Here is a 14,792-nt window from a genome sequence, read left to right on the forward strand (position 1 = left end):
ACCCAAAGGCAGCTTGCAAGAGTTGTCCAGTGTCCTGTGAAATGGACACAAACAGAACCATGGGCACTAACAAGACTGCTCCATGTTGATGGTAACTGGCTAATTCTATCAGTTCTCCTCTCTTGTAGAGTTTCAATGAGAAACTTATAGGAAGAATTAGGTGGCAACAGAGGAGGCAGAAAAGCAGAGAAACATACAGAGAAGGCAGTAAGCAGGGTCACCATAATGACGGAATACTACAGTAGGAACAATGGGCATTTTTATTTAGAAAATATTATGACCAGATGTCTAGAACTAAAGCTATTTTCAGGGAACTAGTTATGACATTTTGTGGCAGCTCACTAAGCTATCAATGCACCCTAGAATGATGACATTCCAGTTTACCATGAGACTTAAGTATAAGCCAGCAAGTTTAAACTTGTATGGCATTCCAAGTTTTCCTGACACCTCACTAGGAAATGTGCTCTTGTTCTGCAGTACTTCTCTGTGTATCTTCATAGTAAACCTTCATTACCTGAGTCTTTAGTCAAAGAAAGGAATGTCTCATTTATAGAGCTGAAGATGCCATTCTAGATGAGTGCTTTCAAACTAGATTCTAAAAGTTTACTGTATAAATGTGTTTATGCTAGAAAGTCTTATGTTTAACATGAAACAAGTTTACTTCCTTAAAATTTACAGGACTCCTTAGAGCCTTTAACATATAAATCAGCTCAGCTAAATCTGCAAGGTACTGGGTCACAAAGCTCTTTTCTGTTTTTGTTTTGAAGTGGAGCAGGAGAAGGAAGAGGAGGAAGAAGAGGAGACAGCACTTATTACTATTTCCCAGAACTAGTGCTTTATGGAAAAACAGCTTGGGAAACAATTCTTAGATCATACACATCCTAGACTGTATATACAACGCTAGGATGTGTATGATCTAAGGCCTAGTTCTGCTTGGCTATCCAAGTTTTCACTTCTGAAATTATCTCTGCCAGGTTGTTATCTTCTTTCAGAATTGTTATTAAATTAGTTTCTTTTTTTAACTAAACAGTAAACATTCTTAATGAATAAAAATCATTATAAAAAATTTGTATGGCCTTAAGAAGACTCTGTAGTTATTGCTGTTATTTGCTAAGTTGTGTCTGACTGTTTCTGTGATCCCATGGACTGTAGCCTGCCAGGGCTCCCCTGCCCACAGGACTTCCCAGGCAAGAATACTGGGGTGGGTTGCCATTTTCTTCTCCAGGGGATCTTCCTGACCCAGGGATTGAACCTGCTTCTCCTGCACTGACAGGTGGATTCTTTACCTCTGAGCCACCTGGGAAGCCCAAGATTCTGTATAGATGCCTTTACTGCTTTCCTACATCTGGTATGCTGGAAATAAGCATTTAAAATCCTTCATGTACTACAACATAGATATTAAAAGGCTTAAAAATACTTCAACGTTCCACCATAAAGCTATACTTCTATATTAGAAAAAATAAAAGTTACCAATAAGCTGTATTATCTTGATTCCTTATTAATAAATAAGCTATTATCAATAACCAAACTTACATCCAGAACACAAGAGAAAACTACAATGCAACTTTTAGATAGAATAAATGACAACCATTACTTTTAGAGTAACAAAGAGAAAAAATACAAACCTGGGTGGCTTTTTCCAATTGTAATTTAAGATCTGTCAGTTCCATATTTGTATCATGTAGCTGTGCTTTCAGCTTTTCATTTTCAGCTAGAATTTGTTCATAAAGCTATACAAATTAGGGGAGAAAAACAAATTACTTTTCTGCTTTCTTACTATTGTAAGATTTCCCAGTGATCACTTTGCAATATTAAAGCAGGAAGATTGATGTAACATATGAGCCATTAAATAAATACATTAAATATATTATATTTAAATGCTTTGTGGTCTCAAGGCAGGAACTTTTGGTCATGCAGGCGTGTTTGTCCCACATAAATGCTTCAAAAACTAGTTCCAGTATTTAAAACTTATGACTAAACTAAAAACCATGACTTTTCAGTTTCCATTAAAAAAAAACTCAGTTATCTGATAAACAGGACCACATATCTATGCAGCGACCACAGCTGAGGTCATAAAGAGCCGCTGTTATCTTTATTTGGGGTCTGTGAGCTTTTCTGCCTATCATTCCCTCTTTAATTTCTGACGCTGAGATAGAGCATCAGTGGCATTTATCATTATACTTGTATTATTTTTACTAAAGTTAAAAGGAAGGTGAACGATTTCTTGAATATTTTCTTAACACTTGAACCTACTAATTTTTCCTTCATCTCTAATATTATAACCACAGATGGCTACATTTATCTCTTACCTAGACATTTCCATTATTAGAATTGCTCTCTTGACCTCCCTAATACTTTATACAAAGCAGCAAGAGTTAAAATTTCAAAACAACAATCTCTACCAGCCACACCAAAAATTTAATTACTTCAACACATCATGTACCCTCCCACCATCATGCTGGTCTATGTGCTTGCAATTCCATCTGAAACATCTTTTCTCCCATTTTGCCAGTTGACTACTAATTGTCTTTCTGTTCTTGGCTGAAGTTTTACTTCTTTTGTTAAAAAAAATGTTTTTTTTTAATTGAAGGATAGTTTCTTATAGAAATGTGTTAGTTTTTACCAAATATCAACATGAATCAGCCATAGTTATAAATGTCCCCTCTCTTGAATTTCCCTCCCACATCCCTCCCCGTCCTACCCCTCTAGGTTGTCACAGAGCCCTGATTTGAGTTTCCTGAGCCACACAGCAAATTCCCGTTGGCTGTCAATTTTACATATGGTAATGTAAGCTTCCATGTTTCTCTCTCCCTGTGTCCCACCCTCTCCTTCCTGCCCCGCCACCGCCCCCCCGCCCGCTGAGTCCAGAAGTCTGTTCTCTGTGTCTGTGTCTCCATTGCTGCCCTGCAAATAATTTCATCAGTGCCATCTTTCTAGACCCCAAATATATAAATGCTTAATATGAAATAACTGTTTTTCTCTTTCTAACTTATTTCACTCTGTATAATCGGCTCTAGGTTCATCCACCTCATTAAAACAGACTCAAATGCATTCCCTTTTATGGCTGAGTAATATTCCATTATATGTATGTACCACACGAAATCTACCCTCAGACCGTCTCACTTCTTTGCTATACACTTTTATAAAATTGTCTTTACTTCAGAATTATGGTTTCAAATTTAGAAATTATCCATTGGTTTGTATGATTATATGATAAAGTTTGTCTGCCTACTCCATGGAAGGTACTCATCAGAGCAGGGACAGTATCTCCATCTCCACTGGCCGCAAGCAGAACTTCACTACTGAGTACACTTCAGCGTTCAGTTCTTTACTGAATGAATGACTGAATCTTATTCCTAACATAAACTGACCTCTATCTTCCTTCTGTTGACTTTACTTTCATGGGCAATTAAGATAGCTGCCAAGTATCACGGACAAGTACAATTACTACAAACCTTCCTTTTCTTCTAACTAACTTCATTAGGTTTATTCAAAGTTTGTAATATGAAGAATCTTGATCTTAAGAATTCTAGATTGCTTTGTTTCCAGGACTTATTTCTTAATTAGTTTCATCCTTAATAGCACTTGAACTATCCTAAGTTTTCAGTTACCTAGGAAATACTATATTCTCCTGGGAAAAGACATATTCTTTGTTTGGCTGCTTCCTGTTAACAAATAAAGAAAAGATAGCTCTCTCTCTCTCACACACACACACACACACACACACACACACACACACACACATGCACCCTATCCCCTCTACTCCAAATCTACTCAATGTCCCCTTTCAGCTCAACCACAGTACCGGCCTGAGAAACTTCAATGCTCAGGTAGTGCTGGTTACTTTCCCCTTTCCTTTAAAAAGGCAAACAAACAGATATTTATATTCTACTTACCATTAATTGCCAAAAACTGAAAAATTAAAGTCATTTAAGAAAGTGATTTAATTATGAGTTTCCAGGAATAATATCCAAACATAAAAATCTCAACAAAGAGATTATTTTTAATTAAACATAACTGAATAACCCAAGTACCTTTTTAAAGTCAGTTGAATCATCCTTTTCTAGCCTGCTACTGTAAGGTTTTCTTTCTTCTGAGTAACTGTATGATCCAGAGCGACCCAGCAAGGAATCATACCGATCACTAGCTGATGTAGAACTGACTTCATATCTTCAAAAGATGAGTTTGAGTCAAAATCTTTATTATAGGCTTTCACAACTTACATTAACATGCATCCTAGTATTTTAAGTAGATATCCCAAAATAGTAGATAATATTCTCCTTTATCGGTTATCTAATCAACTTTCATGATATGTAATAAATAAATGGGAAGTTATTTTTAATATTAACTTCCGTTGTTAGAGAAGGAAGTTCAAAAATCTCTATATCTGAAAGTCAAAACTGGTTTTACTTATTTCAACAACTGTAAATCATATATTTTTTCATATTTTAACATCTCTGAAATCAGAACAGGGCTTACAACTGATGTGTATGAAAGTTTAATTGGTAGTTCTTTTCCTGTAAGTGGCATATGAATGTATTTTAAAATTAGTAACATTGTAGATGATGAACTAACTAGAGTCTTTCCAGAGTAATAAACAGACAGTAATATACCATTTTATATAGGGGATTTGCACATCTGTGGATTCTGAAATCCATTGAGTTGGGTGGGTGGGGTAAATTCCTAGAACCAAATCCTCAGAGATACTGAGAGATAACAGAAATAGGTTTGTCCTAAAGAAGAAGAACATATCTCTTTTGAAGATGAGGATCTTAATATTATCTGGTTCTGAATTTGGTTTTTGTCTGATAAATGCTAATGCCTCCACATTTCAATTCAAAAGAATCATCAGAATATAAAAAAATGTCCTTGGTTTTACAAGGCTTTGGTTAACAATTATTGCTAAGAGAAGAGGAATAGAAATTAGATTCAAGTATTAATATATTGGTGGAGGTTCTCTGAAAAACTGAACAATTTGAGCTAGATGACACTTTTTAAAAGTGTCTTCATTGGCTTTTTCTTTTTTAATCTGAAGCAGGGATAAGGGAGAAGAGTCTGAGTCCCCGATGAAATAAATTCTGGTGGATTTCATTGGCTTCTAATGTGAATAATGAGATGGTCAATGTTGAAGTAACTTAGGAAGTTTAAGAAAACTATCACTGTTGCAAAGATTTGAAAAAAAAATCTTTCCCAGCAACTTACTGTGACAACTGAACCAGAAGTAAAGCCACTGATGAAGAAAGTTATCAACACTTATCAGGTCATCTGAATATCTATAGATTTTTTATTACTAAAATAATTCTATCAACTTAAAAAATTTATCAGTATCTAACAACATATTTTTAGAAAGGATGAAATGAGAAAAACATAAAAAAAAAAAGGTAAAACGTACCTAGAAATGGAATCCGTCTAAAAAGAGAAAAACATAAGGGTAATTAAATTTTTATGCTTTCATTTAAGTAACTCACTGATTAATCAAGAAAATTTAACTTCAATACTATTTTAATACTAATAAACTAATACATATTTAATCTATGCACTTTAACATCAATATGGTTGTTTTACAAATAAATTCTAGAACAGAGTCACCGTAAATTTCTACTTGTCCAATACTATACAATTACATTTCCCAATTTAAAGTCATATTATGTGAATTTCTACAAATGACACTATAATTAGGAGGCGAAAAAAAGAAAGACTAAGACACATACCCATTACTTACAATTCACTTAGCAGGAGAAAGTAACATATTTACATTACAAAATGCACGTTTATTATGTGACATCTCAAAGCAACTATCTTTCCCACCTTTCTGTTTTTGAGGTAATAACAGGACAGACCAACAAATGAATACTAAAGTATTTAACATACGACAGTATATACATATTTTGTTAACAATTCATTTCCTGGAAATCCAGCTATACATTCCTCCAAACTTTAGTAATGAGGGTATAAGAAATTATGATTAATTATCTCAAAGAAGTGGTATGCTATACTGATGTTCCAAAACTCTTCTTAATGTAAATGGTGAAATGATTAATAGGATAAAATAGTCTCATTGGAGTCAAAGACGTTTTTTGGGGATTAGCATCTTTAGCTCTTTCTATTGAAACATTAATCTATAATTTTCTATAAAGTAACTATTCAGAAATGGCTTGTTTAATTCCTGAATTTTAGATATTTGAATTTTCCCATTATATTTACCTTTAAATGTGCTGTGAAATCACGGGGTTCCTTTGGAACTGTTTGAACCTCATTCAGATTAAAAATGTCTCACAAAAGTCTATTTAAGTTTCCTTGGCAAAACCAATTTGGTACTGGTGCCCATATTTTATGTAATGCTTTACTTTTATAATAATTAACAGTTTTGAAGTTAAAAATCAATTTTCACAATTCAAATCCATAAGCAGCTGAAAGAACAGATTTTGAAAGTTCCTATCACAAGAAGTCAAGTGGGCCTTAGAAAGCATCACTACGAACAAAGCTAGTGGAGGTGATGGAATTCCAGTAGAGCTATTTCAAATCCAGAAAGATGATGCTTTCAAAGTGCTGCACTCAATATGCCAGCAAATTTGGAAAACTCAGCAGTGGCCACAGGACTGGAAAAGGTCAGTTTTCATTCCAATTCCAAAGAAAGGCAATGCCAAAGAATGCTCAAACTACCACACAAATGCATTCATCTCACACGCTAGTAAAGTAATGCTCAAAATTCTTCAAGCCAGGCTTCAGCAATACATGAACCGTGAACTTCCTGATGTTCAACCTGGTTTTAGAAAAGGCAGTGGAACCAGAGATCAAATTGCCAACATCTGCTGGATCATGGAAAAACCAAGAGAGTTCCAGAAAAACATCTATTTCTGCTTTATTGACTATGCCAAAGCCTTTGACTGTGTGGATCACAATAAACTGTGGAAAATTCTGAAAGAGATGGGAATACCAGACCACTCAACCTGCCTCCTGAGAAATCTGTAAGCAGGCCAGGAAGCAACAGTTAGAACTGGGCATGGAACAGCAGACTGGTTCTAAATAGGAAAAGGAGTACGTCAAGGTTGTATATTGTCACCATGCTTATTTAACTTCTATGCAGAGTACATCATGAGAAACGCTAGACTGGAAGAAACACAAGCTGGAATCAAGATTGCCAGGAGAAATATCAATAACCTCAGATATGCAGATGACCCCACCCTTATAGCAGAAAGTGAAGAGGAACTAAAAAGCCTCTTGATGAAAGTAAAAGAGGAGAGTGAAAAAGTTGGCTTAAAGCTCAACATTCAGAAAACGAAGATCATGGCATCCGGTCCCATCACTCCATGGGAAATAGATGGAGAAACAGTGGAAACAGTGTCAGACTTTATTTTGGGGGGCTCCAAAATCACTGCAGATGGTGACTGCAGCCATGAAATTAAAAGACGCTTACTCCTTGGAAGAAAAGTTATGACCAACCGAGACAGCATATTGAAAAGCAGAGACATTACTTTGCCGACTAAGGTCTGTCTAGTCAAGGTTATAGTTTCTCCAGTGGTCATGTATGGATGTGAGATTGGACTGTGAAGAAAGCTGAGCGCTGAAGAATTGATGCTTTTGAACTGTGGTGTTGGAGAAGACTCTTGAGAGTCCCTTGAACTCCAAGGAGATCCAACCAGTCCATTCTGAAGGAGATCAACCCTGGGATTTCTCTGGAAGGAATGATGCTAAAGCTGAAACTCCAGTACTTTGGCCACCTCATGCAAAGAGTTGACTCATTGGAAAAGACTCTGATGCTGGGAGGGATTGGCGGCAGGAGAAGAAGGGGACGACAGAGGATGAGATGGTTGGATGGCATCACGGACTCGATGAACACGAGTCTGAGTGAACTCTGGGAGTTGGTGATGGACAGGGAGGCTTGGCATGCTGCGATTCCATGGGGGTCGCAAAGAGTCAGACACGACTGAGCGACTGAACTGATCACACGAAGATAATTGTATCTATGTGTATATGTGTGGTAATTGATGTTTACTGTACTAAACATTTCACAATACACAAATACTGAATAATAACATGCACAATATTTTATATATCAATTATATCTCAAATAAAGAAAGCAGAAGCAAACATAAAGATACTATTTATTCAAATTCTGGAAAATATCCACATGTGAAATAAAATGTATACATATCAAACGAAAACATCACATCTCCCCTCAGTTTGAACTCTGGTTCACTGGTTTAACTTAATTTTAAGAATGAAAACTTCCAGTAGTCACAGAAATCACTCACATTCTGTTCTTTTGTCTTTAAAAGTCACGGTGCTATTACTGATTATGTTACATGTGTATCTGTTTTCGGCCATGCTGTGTGGCATGCAGGATCTGAGCTCCCCTGGCAGGGGTGGAACTCATGCCCCCTGCAGTGGCAGTTTGGAGTCCTAACCACTAGACTGCCAGGGAATTCCTGGTTGTATTTTATTTTTTTAAAATTTTAGTTAAAAGCACATAAAACAAAAAACTATCTAAGTCACTTTAAACAGTACAGTTCAGTAGCGCTAACTATATTCACACTGCTGCGTAACATAACAGCTCTCTACAACTTTTTTCATCTTGCAAAACTGTAATTTTATACCCACTAAACAAATCTCTGAAACTCCAATACTTTGGCCACCTCATGTGAAGAGCTGACTCACTGGAAAAGACCCTGATGATGGGAGGGACTGGGGGCAGGAGGAAAAGGGGACGACAGAGGATGAGATGGCTGGATGGCATCACCGACTCGATGCACATAAGTTTGGGTGAACTCCGGGAGTTGGTGATGGACAAGGAGGCCTTGCGTGCTGTGATTCATGGGGTTGCAAAGAGTCGGACATGACTGAGCGACCGAAATGAACTGAACTGAACTGAAACAAAAGTCTGTACCCTCCTACCCCCAGCTCCTGGCAACCACAATTCTACTCTGTTACACATGAGTTTGAATACTTTGGTGAGAGCACAAGCTTGACAGTTGTGCTGGACTCTTTTTGACCCCATCGGCTATAGCCCACCAGACTCTTCTGTACATGGAATTCTCCAGGCAAGAATGCTGGAGTGGGCTGCCATTCCCCTTTTCAGGGGATCTTCCCTATCCTAGGAGATCGAACCTGGTCTCCAGCATTGCAGGCAGATTCTTTACTGTCCAAGCCAACAGGGAAGCCTGTGGAATCACACCGAAGGCGCTTTTTGGTGACCTGTTTATGTCACTTAGCATAATGTCCTTGTGACTCCCTGTGTTTTAAAATTGTTTTTCTGAGGTAAAAATATCCTTTAAGTTTTTCTGATTACAATACCATAAGATCATATACCATACTATAACAAAGTTCCTCTATAATTCCCCATCTCTCAAATGCCCTAGATAACTACTGTTTATGTTTTCTGTATACATATCTATGTGAACACATAAATATCCATCCATACAAATACATTTTATTTAATCTATCCCCAACTAACAGACATTTTGAAAGTTTAATATTTTGCTTCAAAAGCCATGCTGCTATTAACACTTTAGACTTATTTTTGCATACGTAAGTCACTTCACTGGAAATAAATTTCTTGAAGTGGAATTCAAAAGCAAAGAGGCGTGAACTTTTTCTGAAGGCTTCAGATTTGTGTTGCTCAACTGATCTCTCAAGAAAATGAATTTATTATAGCCCCAAAGTGTTATATGAAAATGCCTATTTCAAAACTAATCATTCCAAACCTAAGCATTATTAACCTTTGTCAATTTCACTTTGGTATTTATTATGTCTTTGGTTCTTAGTGAAGAGTAAATGTATTTTAAGCTTATTGGCCATTTATATTTCTTCTTTTGTTATATTTATAAATTTCATGGATTCTGCTTCCAATTTTAACTGTGTCTTTTAAATAGTACAAATATTGATCTTTCAAATGCTATAAGAGGGCTACACTATTTAAAGTGAGCAAATGCGTCTCAATTTTAATAAAGATGTCTTTTTTGCAATTTTCTAACTTTTCCTGTTTAAACAATCAAATCTATTAATACTTTCTTCATAGTTTCTTGCCATGCATTCTTAAATTTTTGATTTACTACTAATGTTCTTCACATAGTAGAAGTTTTACCATCCTATTGTTTAATGAAAGCAAATCATAAAAGTCTAAGCAACAGAAGCCCCATTTATGGAATAATGAACCACACTATAATAAAGTAATTCAAGTTTTCTGGATCAAATTTTATCTTAATTTTTTAAAAATTTATATCCTGAAGTAGTTTCAAAGGCAATTCAAAAAATTTAACAACTTTCTGGTTAACTTAAAATTTACTTTTCTTTGAAGCAAAAAAGTATACGCTACAGAGTCATTTTTTTCAATTTGGTGAACTTGGATTCTATAAACTGAGTAAAAGTTTTGTTATAAAATACTTCTTAGGTAGTGATAACACTATTTCAAAAATGCACGGAATTGGGTTGATCATATTTTTTCACAGAAAAACAAGGGCTGACACTACAAATTTTCATAAGAGAGCAACTCTATTTGGTGGAAGCACTTTTCTAGTCTATTGTAGAAGACACTATAAGCTGCTGTCCTAACCTCCATTCTCCCTTTCTCTCATGGTACAGCAGTCACTAAGTTTAGGTGAGGTGGTATGCAGCCCATATTCACAGCAAAACAGCTGAACTATCTCAGTGGTGGGCCTTGTCTGGCCTAAACTAATGATTATAATTCCAGTCCTATGTTGTAAAGCAGCCTGAGGATGAAGCTGACATAGAGGGTTGTGTAATATAATTGACATACAATAAATTATCTTTGTTTAATCCAGTTCAAGCTGGGTTTGTGTTGCTTGGAACTGAAAAAATGCTAGCACAAAGCAAGATCTAAATAATGCTCTATTTGAAATGAACAAAAACTATTTAAATTGTTTGGAACTAAGAAATTATTTTCATAAAAACAATATTCTACTCAATGTATCTCATATATAATTTTAACAATAAAACTTAAATATAACATATATCAATATGCTTCAAAACCAGAAACTTGGAAGCTAGAACATCTTTCCCCTCCTACCCCAGCCTGGTGGGACCAGGGATCTGTGTGATAAGGTGGTAAGAAGAGTCAGCTGGAGATGGTTTACTAATTCCCTCACTCTTGCTTATCTGTCCACTGTTTCACCTTGAAAGATGAGAATTCATAGGTTATCACTGGGCAAGGAAGATGATGGACAAGTTTACAGAAAATAATAAACAAGAGACATAGGTGAATGGGGAAGTGCTGACAACTGATAGGCAAAGGGTTTGAAAATTACAAAACTTGGCCTGCAAAAAAATTCACCCTTGAAAGTAACTGATTCTTCAACTTGTCTGGCTACCTAAAGATAAAATAAAGGTACCTTCTGGGTCAAAATACACAAACTTGGCCCTAAGAGTAATGTCCACAGTCACCTAGCACAGGGAACCAACTTCTGGTCACTTTACATTATTGTCAATCCCGACAACTAAAAGTAATCTTAACAGCTTTATGGAGGAATGTCAAAATGAAGAAAATATGACCAGAATGCTGTTTCAGGCTGGACACTTGAATTTAAAACATTAAGACTAACTCATATTGTACAATCTACTCCTACGTAAACAAAGTTCTTCCGTGTATGTCAGCTTTGTGCAGAGGCAAACAATAGAGAACAGAAGGGGAAAAAACTAGTGGGAAGAAACTTTGGTCATTTGATAGCTACGCAATCGTGTCAATCAAACTTGCCTTAATTTCTTTAATCAGTACTGGGGTTGGAAGGCAGGGAGCCTTTTCCTGAAGATTAATGGAAAGATCAGCAGTGATAATGAATGTAAAAGTCGTTTAGAGACACGAAATTTCTAAACAAATGTAAAGAAAGTTAAAATGACCTATTGTCTTCTCCAGAATATAAATAACCCTGCCCTTTACAAAACTAAAATCTGGGTCTGGTAAGGTATGCACTACTTCTGGATAGCCTTTAGATACTTTTCTTTGGTCAAAGGTGTAACAGGTAGCCCTTGCTTAAAGGCAGAAAGTGAAACTAGCATTCAGCGTGTTTGGCAACAAGCCATTATCGAGGCAGAACACATTAAGGAGTGAGAGGGGCACCTCCAAGCTCCTTCCTGGGAACTACACTCAGTTTAAGCTGCCATAGCTTTTGACTGTGTGCACTGCAATTTATCTCAATTTACCTCATGCAACCGTTAGCAAGATGTGTCGTAAGGTAATTCCCTCTCTGCCTTATGTGGCTTACAAAAGATTACTGAACATTCTACTTTTGGATAGCAGTGGGACCTGTTTTCTCGTTTTTTTCTTTTCAACTTTGAAGGCTAACATACATATAATAAACTAGACCCACTTAGAGTATACAGTTTGATGAGTTTTGACGGTTGTGTATACCCCAAAAAACCCTCTACGATCAGGATCTAGAGCATTCCCTATGTCTCTGAAATACTCTTTGTGCCCCTTCCCCCACACCTGATTTCAGATAACCATTGATGGTCTATCCCCAGCGTGCAGGTACAGTGTACAGTAATTGTCTTACATGAATAAATACAAACAAACGTAAAAAGTAACCCTTAAAAATACAAATATTTCTAAATACAAAAAATAATGCTAATTACCTGAACTTCTTTCTTATTGGATCCCTCCTCTGTATCAGATTGTTGTTCTTGTTCATTTTCATCACTCTAAAATAGATTATCAATTTATTTTAGAAAAGTAAAGATAATTTTGAGACAGTTAATACTTAAACATATTAAGGCTTTTATAATTTAAAATAACTTGGGAAAACATAACAGGAAATGGATCAAAAAGAAAACTGGTTTTTAAGTGGGAATTTTTCTACCCCATTTACAGGAAGCCTGTTCTATCTGCACAGTACAATCTAATTAGGTTAGCATATATAGTGAAGAAAGACCATCTACCTAACATTCTGATTTAAGAAACACATTCATACTGGGAATGAGGATGCAGGAGGTTTAATGTGAAAGTATGATACTCAATTTTATATTGTGATGTTATTGCATGTACTTTAATAGTCAAAACAGATACTATTTAGCTGTTCAAATATAATGAGGCAGCAAAAATAGGAAATATTATCTTAAGTAAGAAAGGCTCTATTCTATAAGGTTGTTAAGATCTATATAACAATCCTATTATGTTTAGGTAGTTTAGCTATCTAGTAATTTCTTGGGAATTTACAGCACACCAAATAGAAAACACAAGGCTTGGCAGGCTAAAAGTCTAGACTCTCAGCCAATGGGAATATTCTATTAAAAGGCTTAAAAACTCAATAAACCTTAAACAACTGAAAGAAAAGGGAAATACACAATCAACGCATCTGGTTCAGGCTCACTAAAAAAAATACCACAGGCTTTAAGACTAAATCATCCAATTTCAGACTGGAACAGCTATTTTCAGCTCTGTGAGTTAGGGTAAATTTAATAAAGAAAATTCTGAGTCATAGTTACCTCATCCATACAGTGGGGATAAAAGCCTTACAGAATTGGCCTAAGGATTATAGAGGATCTTTATACAACCTATCATGTGGTTTCTAGCAAAAATGGTATTTGAAGTTACTAAGCAAACAGGAGCAATCCATGCTGCTACTACTAGCATTATTTATTAATATAAATGTATTAATTCTACAATATGAACTGGTTGTCTACACATTACTGTTTGACAGAAGAAAATAGGAACTGAAAATTTAAAAAATGGGGAGGCTCAGAGGTCTTGAAAAGTGGTAACTAAGACAAAAAAAAAAAAAAAAAAGGAAACCTAGTAATAACTTGCCTAACCATACACCACCCTTTCTTTGACAGAGCCAATTTTGTATACTGTTTGATAAAGGTTCAATCACGAGGCTATGGAAAGGAAAGGATATCTGTGCTGATGATTGATTAGAACACTATTCAATGCAAGGTCAAATTAAAAAGATGACTACTGCCTACACAGATTTCAGGAACAATCATTATAATGCTAGTTATGTGTATGACTAGAGTTTTGAAGGGAGAGCTGGTCCAAATAAACCTGGGGAAAAATAAATACTGTATAAAAAAGCTTTGCTTATTAAACACCTAATACATATAAGTTATTAAAAAGGTAAGAATTTTTAAGTAGTAAGAGTTACTAAGATGCTGAGATGATAGGCTTTAGTATTATTATTAAAATATTACTGAGCAATCAATTAAGATCAACCAGACATCACGTACTTCCTGATGAAGGAAAAAAACACCCTGCCAAGAGAATACTGAACCAGAATCTGATCATTTCTACACCGCAAATTACCAATTTATAGGAAACACAAAAAAACTACATGAATGTGTTAAACTATACTTCAGGAATATAACCCAGTTCATTAAAAAATAATTGTAAGAAAAAAAGAGATGGAAGGAGTAACTGATTTTTTAAAAGAGACTTGAAAGAAAAAACTAATAATTTATGGTCCTTATTTGGATGCTAATCAAATCAGCAAAAAATAAAATTACAACAGACCATTTATGGCAACAGGAGTCAAAGTGGAAGTGAAAGCGAAGTTGCTCAGTCCTGTCCGACTCTGCGACCTTGTGGACTGCAGCCCGCCAGCCTCCTCCATCCACGGGATTCTCCAGGTGAGAGTACTGGAGTGGGTTGCCATTTCCTTCTCCAGGGGATCTTCCCAACCCAGGGATCGAACCCTGAACCCCAGACTCCTTCATTGCAGGCAGATGCTTTAACCTCTGAGCCACCAGGGAAGCCTAATTGGTAAAGAATCTGTCTGCAATGAAGGAGTCTGGGGTTCAATCCCTGGGTTGGGAAGATCCCCTGGAGAAGGAAATGGCAACCC

The 14,792-nt window shown here is 36.0% G+C and overlaps 1 protein-coding gene across 5 annotated transcripts in view; it reads right to left on the minus strand.

Moving 5' to 3' along the window:
- The window catches only part of PPP1R12A (protein phosphatase 1 regulatory subunit 12A), a 169,822-nt gene that overhangs the window by 12,122 nt on the left and 142,908 nt on the right, over positions 1-14,792 (minus strand). For all 5 annotated transcript variants that reach the window (XM_018047599.1, XM_018047596.1, XM_018047600.1 and 2 more), the window contains 4 exons: positions 12,589-12,654; positions 5,393-5,409; positions 4,035-4,170; positions 1,626-1,730 (listed from right to left, as the gene is read on the minus strand). In XM_018047599.1, the coding sequence (XP_017903088.1) occupies positions 1,626-1,730; positions 4,035-4,170; positions 5,393-5,409; positions 12,589-12,654 (324 nt within the window). The remainder of the gene's footprint in view (positions 1-1,625; positions 1,731-4,034; positions 4,171-5,392; positions 5,410-12,588; positions 12,655-14,792) is intronic.

Source organism: Capra hircus, chromosome 5 (assembly GCF_001704415.2).
Source record: "Capra hircus breed San Clemente chromosome 5, ASM170441v1, whole genome shotgun sequence".
NCBI lineage: Eukaryota > Metazoa > Chordata > Mammalia > Artiodactyla > Bovidae > Capra > Capra hircus.